At 30.2% G+C, this 9,211-nt stretch overlaps 2 protein-coding genes across 2 annotated transcripts; both read left to right on the forward strand.

The window, feature by feature from the left end:
- The first annotated feature begins 1,308 nt into the window (after nt 1–1,308).
- Nucleotides 1,309–2,960, forward strand: LOC125827381 (heavy metal-associated isoprenylated plant protein 6-like). The gene is made up of 4 exons (XM_049506696.1): nt 1,309–1,458; nt 1,556–1,806; nt 1,930–2,020; nt 2,213–2,960. Exons 1-4 carry the CDS (start codon nt 1,335–1,337, stop codon nt 2,737–2,739), a joined length of 993 nt encoding a protein of 330 aa, XP_049362653.1. The 5' UTR covers nt 1,309–1,334; the 3' UTR covers nt 2,740–2,960.
- Nucleotides 2,961–7,264: 4,304 nt separating this feature from the next.
- Nucleotides 7,265–9,211, forward strand: LOC125827382 (heavy metal-associated isoprenylated plant protein 3-like). The gene is made up of 4 exons (XM_049506697.1): nt 7,265–7,409; nt 7,550–7,800; nt 7,945–8,035; nt 8,335–9,211. The coding sequence occupies exons 1-4, from the start codon at nt 7,265–7,267 to the stop codon at nt 8,856–8,858; spliced, it is 1,011 nt and encodes a 336-aa protein (XP_049362654.1). The 3' UTR covers nt 8,859–9,211.

Below are 9,211 nucleotides of genomic sequence, written 5' to 3' on the forward strand. Positions count from 1 at the left end.
ATATAAAATTAATAGATAATTGAGTATTGTCTCCCTTTCGATAAAAAAGATAAGGGCTAGTCCCATCTCCTCGTAGCCTTATTAGCAATAGTATTTAGTCATTGCGTAGTTTTTTATGCTCCACTGTGCTTGATCTTATATTATTTATTGCATCATTTGCTTCTTCTTCTTATTCTCCTCCTTTTTCTATCTTGATAAGATTTGTTGTCATATTTATTATTGCAATTTCTCCACTTCGATTACCTTCTTGTTTGAGCTGAAGGTCTATTAGAAACAACCTACATATATGAAGTATTTATATATTTTAAACACAAAATTAAAGGTTAACTCGATAATTTAAAAAATCAAAATTAACTTTTTTGAGATTTCAGATTTAAACCCTAAAAATAATTAAATTTTGAGCAGAAAAACAAAAAGATAGTAGACGAATTAGAAGGGATAAGTGTTAGTAATTATTTGTTGGGCCAGCCTAAATGCAGATTACGGCATTGTCGTTCATAGCTGACTTCATTGACAATTATGATCGTCACTTAACTCAGCCATTGAACCCACCTACTTAACTTTAGCCCTTGTGACGTTTTCGCTTACGCAATTATTAATGTATCGTATTTTATATATATATATATATATATATATATATATATATATATAATTTTATTTTTCATCTGGTGTCCAAAGTTCACATTGGAGCTCCAACTAAATTTGGATCGCACACTATAGGGTCCATTCGGGGGGCGCTCCCAACAGTATTTTCTCCATACCCAAGGTACGAACCCGAAATTTCTGGTTAAGGATTGTTTGAATAAAAACAATGTTTGAAATAATTGCACATCATTCGCTATTATTATATGACATCACAGGTAAATAATTTGCATGATCAATCTACAAGAAAAATAGGGTATAAAATTAAATCTACTATAAAAATATATGAGGAAGGATAAAATAGGATGTTAACCACCCCTCTAATTTATAGACCATTTTATCAATTCATACGAAACACCAACCTTAGAAAAAAAACATGTTTCAAATTTATAGACCATTTTAATTCTCTATACGACTACTATTATCTTCAACTGTAATAATTGAAAAAGAAAAAAAAAAGAAAAAGATGAAGTTGAAGAGAAATGTGGCACTAGTCAAAGTTGGCTGGTTTGACACGTAAGCACAATTAACAAAACCGCCTTCTCATTTTGTAGTCAATCTTAGCAGTCAGTTTCCTACCGCCTCCATCGTAACAATTATTTTTTTCTATAAATACTTTCAATTCCATTAATTAAATTAATTTAAATCCTCAGAAAAACTTTATACTAATAATTATTCTCCAATTCTAACAAATGGGTGAAGAAACCAAAGTTGAAGGAGCAGAGAAAAAAAGTGATGCGTCAATTGTTTTAAAGCTGGATTTGCATTGTGAAGGTTGTGCACAAAAAGTCAGACGATTCATTCGCCATACTCATGGTAACTAAACTTATTTTAATTTGAATTTTGTTTAATAGTAGTATAACGTAAAATTTAGCTTTGGCCTTATTGGATTTTGTGTTTGATCCAAATGAAGGTGTGGAAAAAGTGAAATCAGACTGTGAAACTGGAAAATTGACGGTTAAAGGTGACGTGGACCCTTCATGGCTCCGGGAAAGAGTGGAGATCAAAACCAAAAAGAAGGTCGACCTTATATCATCGCCGCCCAAAAAGGATGCCGGAGATAAAAAGAGCGGCGGTGATAGCCCAGCCGGAGATAAAAAGTCCGGTGAAAAAACAGAGAAGAAAACAGAGGACAAAAAGGCCGACGACAAGAAACCTAAAGAGGTGAAATTACAAATTTTCAGTTTCATTTCTAATTTAATTACATAATTAATGTTCTGATGTTAGTTAATTATGGATTAGATTAATTGAATTAACACTAATTTTATTTTTTTTGTGGTTATTTAGGCTCAAGTAATCAGTGTGGTGTCATTGAAGCTTCGGGTGCACTGTGATGGATGTGCACATAAAATAAAACGAGTTATTAAAAAGATTAAAGGTAAGATACACTGAATCATCCCCTTAATCTTATTTTGTTAATTAATTACCTAGTTTAGAATAATATATATAATTAGTTTATTTCTTAATGTATAGTGTAGACATCATAAATAAAAAAGTAATTGAATTTTCGTGAATCCATATGATATGTGTTAGATCGGTATCCTTATTGTCTGCTCATTTTTTTGAACAGGGGTAAAAGAAGTGAATATAGAATCAGAAAAAGATTTGGCCACTGTAAAGGGGACAATGGATATAAAGAAGCTAACTCCTTACTTGATTGATAAATTGAAGCAAAATGTTGAAGTCCTTCCATCTAAGAAGGACAATGGAAGTGGTGAAAAGAAAGCCAAGGAAGGTGACAATGACAAGAAGGAGAAAGAGAGCGGTGGTGGCAAAGGCGGAGACAAGAAAGAAAAAGGCGATATAGAGAAAAAAGACGGTGAATCGAAGGTGGCTAGTAGTGGAGGTGAGGTCGTTAACAAAATGGAATACTATGGTTATAATGCAAATACATTTTACGCGATGCCTATGCAACATCATGGTTATATGAATCAAGACTATGGCGCGACAACGTACAATCATGGTTATGGTCATACGGGGTACGTAGTCGAGTATGGCCACCAGCCACAATATGTGCCACCACCTCCTCCACCATCGTACTTGAATGCACCTCAAATGTTCAGTGATGAAAATCCTAATGGTTGTTTCATTATGTGAATTAAAATGTTCGATTTTTATCAATCTTTCTGAAAGACACAAACTCTAATTAGGAGTCTTGTCTATGAAGTAGAGCGACCTCGATTGTGACCTCATTTTTATTTGATTGGTCCAGCTAAATATAATTGTACAAAAATCTAAGATGTAAAAGCTGAAAAATAGATACCTATGAAAGCTAGCTTATACATGAGGATAGACAATAGAGTGTCGTCTTAGGAAATTTTATAAGCTAATTAGTGGGAAAAGGGCTAAACCACCATATAGTGGTGGATTAATCAGTATTATTTTGACTTGCATGTCATTTATTAATTGGTAGCTTAAAATGTATTCAATCTTTGGCAAAATTTATATAATCTCATTTAGTTGGTATAAAAAATCATGCAAAATTAGAAAGAATGAATATAAAAAAGGCAAATATTACTAGCATTTTCTTGTGAAGTCATGACTATAATTGACGGACATCATTTAAAATACAATTTCTTATTTTTTAATTTTAAAATTTAAAATTAAAAGATAAGCATAACATTAATGATGATTATCACAAATATTTTATTTTATACATAATATATTTCATATAAAATATTATGACACAATATTTGAATATAATTGTTAGAACATCTTTCGCAATCTCTCAAGAGATGGTTCACTAATAGACCGAGGAATAAGTCTTTCAGACTTATTCACATCCAAATTATGAACACACATTCAATTCACTAAAATTAGATTATTATTATTATTATTTATTCTTTTTTTTTCTTCCGACACGACATTCAAATTTAGATTCTAGTAATTGTGATATATTCAAGTGAAAGAAAAAGTAGGCCTATTTATTTGGGGATTTAAAATCAGTAATTCTATATATCAGTCAATTTGATTCTTTCAAATTGTTTTTATAGTAAAAGTAATTATGTTATAAATGTGTAATTTTACAAGGAATGTACTGCTCCAATAAATATCATTATTGTTCTAAGTAAGATATTGATATAAAGAAGTAAAACAAATATAATATGAAGAATCGATTCTAAAGAAAATCAGATCATTATTAATAAAATATCTTTATAACGAATGATAATTATAAACATGTTTAACTGTATTGTTGCTTTTAAAGTATATGAAAGTAAAAATAGGGTTGGGAGTAACATTTGATTAGTATTATAATTTTTTCTTTTCCTAGTACTCTGAAATTCTGAACCTTCGTGTGATGAAATCACGAAAACAAAATCAGACACAATCAAATTTAATTAACATTAAAAAGGAAACAACGGATGCAAATTGCAATTTGTAAAATCATACTCTCACAGCTAATATTGATGGTGAAAGACACGTTATTGGTTTTCCTAAATTGTGGGCAATGCCAAGTTGGATCCGTACAAATATGACGTTTTCAAGGAAGTTTCTCTGATCTTATCTTTTTCTAAAAGAAAATCCGACATGTTTAATGAGACACACTAGGAAGCTACTTTTCTCCTTGCTATATGGATTATTAATGGGGCCTTAACCATGGGTTTAAGCCTCCGTTTTTATACAATGACTTGCAAATCACACCGTCAATCTGCATTAAGTAAGTTTTGGTGTGACGAGCTCGATCCAGAAGATAAATTTCTTATTTTTAATGATAATAGAGTTTCAAATGTGAAACCTCCAATATGAAAATCTAAAGCTCAAACCAGTAAGGCACCTCGAAGAATATAATTATTTTATATCTCTTAGAAGAATGATTTGAAAATACTTAATCATTTTTTCAAAAGAATTTATCATAGACAACATTCTCTTCTGCCATGAATATCAAAGAGATAATATAAAACTAAAAGATGTCCTAGTTAAAATTGATTGAGAATTTTATATCCCTTGTCCATGCACTTTCAAAGGTGGCTTTAATCTATGCACATAGTTGTGTGACATACTTTATTTTTAAAAATTTCTTAAAAAATAATAGTATATTTCTATATTTGGTAATTTAATATAAATATCATTACTGAGGATTATGATTAAAAAAAATAATTTTAGATTAAATGTGGGTTTTTTCAAGATATACACTTATGAATCAATTTTTGTATTTGAAAATTTTCAAACCATGATTTGAAATTCTCAAATTATGATTTTTGGAGAATTTGAGATTTCATCTCTTGATATGAAATTATAAGATGAAATTAGCGTGAAATCGCATGTCCAAACATTGATTTCATCTCATGAGTTTATATCGCGATATGAAATTGCATGTCCAAACGCCTACTAAAAAAAGATAAATAAATTAAAACGGATAAGTGTTAAGGGCATCTCCAACCCTACGCTCTATTTTACTCTCTAAATATAGAGTTATTTATTTTTTCAGACAATCAACTCCAACCAAATTCTCTATTTTACTCTCTAAAAAAGAATTTCTTTCTCTCTCCTCAATATTATACTATTATTTCTATTTCATTCTTATTTTCTTATTTCATAATATAAATCCTTTATTTCTTTTTCCCAAATAATTACTTTATATAATTTTCATGTGATATAAACTTTTGTTTTTAAAATTTTTTTATTTAATATAAAATTATATTTCATTCTAAATTTTTAAATAACATAAATTGCAAGAAAATATAATATAATAAACAAATTAATGAAAAAATTCAAATAAAAGTGAAATAGAATTACATAAGCATTACATAAACACTCAATTTTTAAAATTACTACGTTGCTCCCATAAATGCTCTATTAATGCATTATGGAGTTCAAAATGAGCATTTTTGTCCTTAATTATTTTATGTCTTCAAACGGAGATTTTCATCTACCACCAATTATGTTGTTAGAGCTGGAGCTTCTACGACATCTTGAATTGGTGCATTAAGATCACGTTCATCCTCAATTATCATGTTGTGCAGTATAATATATGTAATCATTATATCATGTAACACTTCCTTTCTCCAAAAAACGTGACGATCTTGCAATAATTGCAAAACGTGATTGCAAATGTTCGTGACTACCTGCAACGAGAACAACAACTAATACTTGAAAAAAGAAATCGACAATCACAACTGCAGTCACAACCCAATCACAACCACAATCGCAACAATTCTCTAGATCATATCCTAATTTTTTTTCAAATAGTGCTAAATCTGGAAACGACCTACCGGATTACTAATTATTGTTGTGATAAATTAATTATTATGTTATGTATTGTATTTTATCTTGTATTTAAATTATTATGTTATGTATTGTATTTTATCTTGTATTTAAATTATTATGTTATGTATTGTATTTTATCTTGTATTTAAATTATTATGTTATGTAGTGTATTGTTATCTTGAATTTAAATTAACATATTATGTATTGTATTTTTAAATTAATTTTTTCATCTTATCATTTTAATTTTGTATATTCTTTATAGTGAAAATTAATAATAAAATCAAATTATATTATGACGAAAATTAGAAAAAATTAAAATACTATTAATTCAAGATTAAAGTAGTATATATTAGATAATATATTTTTAAAAATATTATATTACATTTAAAAAGAATTGTGAATATTAGAATTTAATTAATGACATTATATGTAAAATAATATGTTAATTAGAAAGTAATAGAAATAATAATAAAATATTGAAAAAGTGAAATAGAGAGTGTGAATAGTAGTTCTCCAAATTTGAAGAACTACTATTCAACTCTCTAAATTTAAAGAATAGAGAGTGATTTGAAGGTAGGTTGGAGTGTTCATTCTCTATTTTACTCTCCAAATATAAAAAATAAAGAATAAAATAGAGGTGAGTTAGAGATGGTCTAAGTAACTATTTTTTGGGCAGCTAAAATGCATATTATGTCATTGTCGTTCTTAGCTGACTTCAGTGCCAAAGACTTTAACTCAGCCATTGAACCCACCTACTTAACTTTAGCACCTGACGTATTTGCTGAGGCTAACATTAACAAGTTAAAGTAAAAAATTTATCTATGATTAACCACGGTAAATACTTATGCATGCCTATAGTTTATATACTATTGACATCTCTAAAATATTTTTTTTGTTTCACTAATTAAACTTATATATGTATTTCGATATACAACATGACATATCAAGTGGTTTTAAACTCTTATAAACATACACTTTTTTATTTAACTAACTAAAATTGATACTCTCGAAATGCAACATGGCATAATAAGTAGTTACAAACTCTCATAAACAGCAAATTTGACATAATAAGTGATCTCAAACTCAACTCTTATCATTGATAACACCTTTAATCTTGACGAGAATTCAAAGGCGTAAAGTAAATTGGTGTTTCAAATTTATAAACCATTTTAATTTAATACTAGTTGGTATTTCTCTTATTATCTTCAACTGTAATTGAAAAGGTAAAATAAAAAAGGAAGTCAAACTTGGGTGGTAAGCACAAGTAACAAACCGCCTTCTCATTTTCCCAGTCGGTTTCCTACCGCCTCCATCATAATAATTAATCTCTCTTTATAAATACTTTCAATTGCCTCCATTTTCATTAATTAAATCCTCTCAAAAACTTTATACTATAATTCTCCAATTCTAACAAATGGGTCAAGAAACCAAAGTTGAAGGAGCACAGAAAAAGAATGAAGGAGGAGACAAAAAGAGCGGTGATTCCATTGTTTTAAAGCTTGATTTGCATTGCGAAGGTTGTGCACAAAAAGTCAGACGATTTATTCGCCATACTCATGGTAACTAAACTAATTTCAATTTATCACTTTCCTCTCCCATTTCCCTTTCTCCTATCCCCAATTTTTTTTTTCGATTCAGAACTCAACAGTGTTTATATTTAGCTTTGGGCTTAATGAATTTGTGTTTGATTCTAATGAAGGTGTGGAAAAAGTGAAATCGGATTGTGAAACTGGAAAATTGACGATTAAAGGTGACGTAGACCCTTCATGGCTCCGGGAAAGAGTGGAGATCAAAACCAAAAAGAAGGTCGACCTTGTATCATCGCCGCCCAAAAAAGATGCAGGAGATAAAAAGAGCGGCGGTGATGGCGCTGCCGGAGATAAAAAGTCCGCTGAAAAAACAGAGAAAAAAACAGAGGACAAGAAGGCCGACGAGAAGAAACCTAAAGAGGTAAAAATTAAAATTTTCAGTTTCATTTCTAGTTTTTTTTTCTATAGTTGGTAACTTAATTACATAATTAATGTTCTGATGTTAGTTAATTATGGATTAGATTAATTGAATTAGCACTAATTATTTTTTTTTGTGGTCATTTAGGCTCAAGTAATCAGTGTGGTGGCATTGAAGATTCGGGTGCATTGTGATGGATGTGCACATAAAATAAAACGAGTTATTAAAAAGATTAAAGGTAAGATACACTGAATCCCCTTAATTAGTTTGTTAATTAATTACCTAGTTTAGAATAATATATTAAATTAGGTGTAACACCATTAATTATGAAGTCTTAATAATTGGATTCATGATTTTAGTCTTTACGAGGGGTACCCCTAGGCCCTAGCTAGATTCAATCCCAACTACATTAAAACATGAGATTAGTTGATTTCTTAATGTATAGTGTAGACATCGTAAAAAGTTATTGAATTTTCGTGAATCCGTATGATATGTGTTAGATCGGTATCCTTATTGTCTGCTCATTTTTTTGAACAGGGGTACAAGAAGTGAATATAGAATCAGAAAAAGATTTGGCCACTGTAAAGGGGACAATGGATATAAAGAAGCTAACTCCTTACTTGATTGATAAATTGAAGCAAAATGTTGAAGTCCTTCCATCTAAGGACACTGGAAGTGGTGAAAAGAAAGCCAAGGAAGGTGACAATGACAAGAAGGATAAAGAGAGCGGTGGTGGCAAAGGCGGAGACAAGAAAGAAAAAGGCGATACAGAGAAAAAAGACGGTGAATCGAAGGTGGCTAGTAGTGGAGGTGGAGGTGGTGAGGTCGTTAACAAAATGGAATACTATGGTTATAATGCAAATACATTTTACGCGATGCCTATGCAACATCATGGTTATATGAATGGCGCCACAATGTATGATCATGGTTATGGTCATACAGGCTACGTAGTCGAGTATGGCCACCAGCCACAATATGTGCCACCACCTCCTCCACCAACGTACTTGAATGCACCTCAAATGTTCAGTGATGAAAATCCTAATGGTTGTTTCATTATGTAAATTAAAATGATCGATTTTCATCAACCTTTCTGAAAGACAAACTCTCATTAGGAGTCTTGTCTACGAAGTAGAGCGACCTCGATGGTGACCTCATTTTTATTTGATTGGTTCAGCTAAATATAATTGTACAAAAGTCTAAGATGTAAAAGCTGAAAAATAGGTACCTATTAAAGCTAGCTTATAAATGAGGATAGACTATAGAGTGTCGTCTTAGGAAATTTTATATGCTAATTAGTGGGAAAAGGGCTAAACCACTATCTAGTGGTGGATTAATCAGTATTTATTTATTTGTTTATTTTGACTTGTATGTCATTTATTAATTGGTAGCTTAAAATATTCAATTTTTGGCAAAA

This window comes from Solanum verrucosum, unplaced genomic scaffold (genome assembly GCF_900185275.1).
Source record: "Solanum verrucosum unplaced genomic scaffold, falcon-dt-bn FXZP01000138.1, whole genome shotgun sequence".
Classification (NCBI taxonomy): Eukaryota; Viridiplantae; Streptophyta; class Magnoliopsida; order Solanales; family Solanaceae; genus Solanum; species Solanum verrucosum.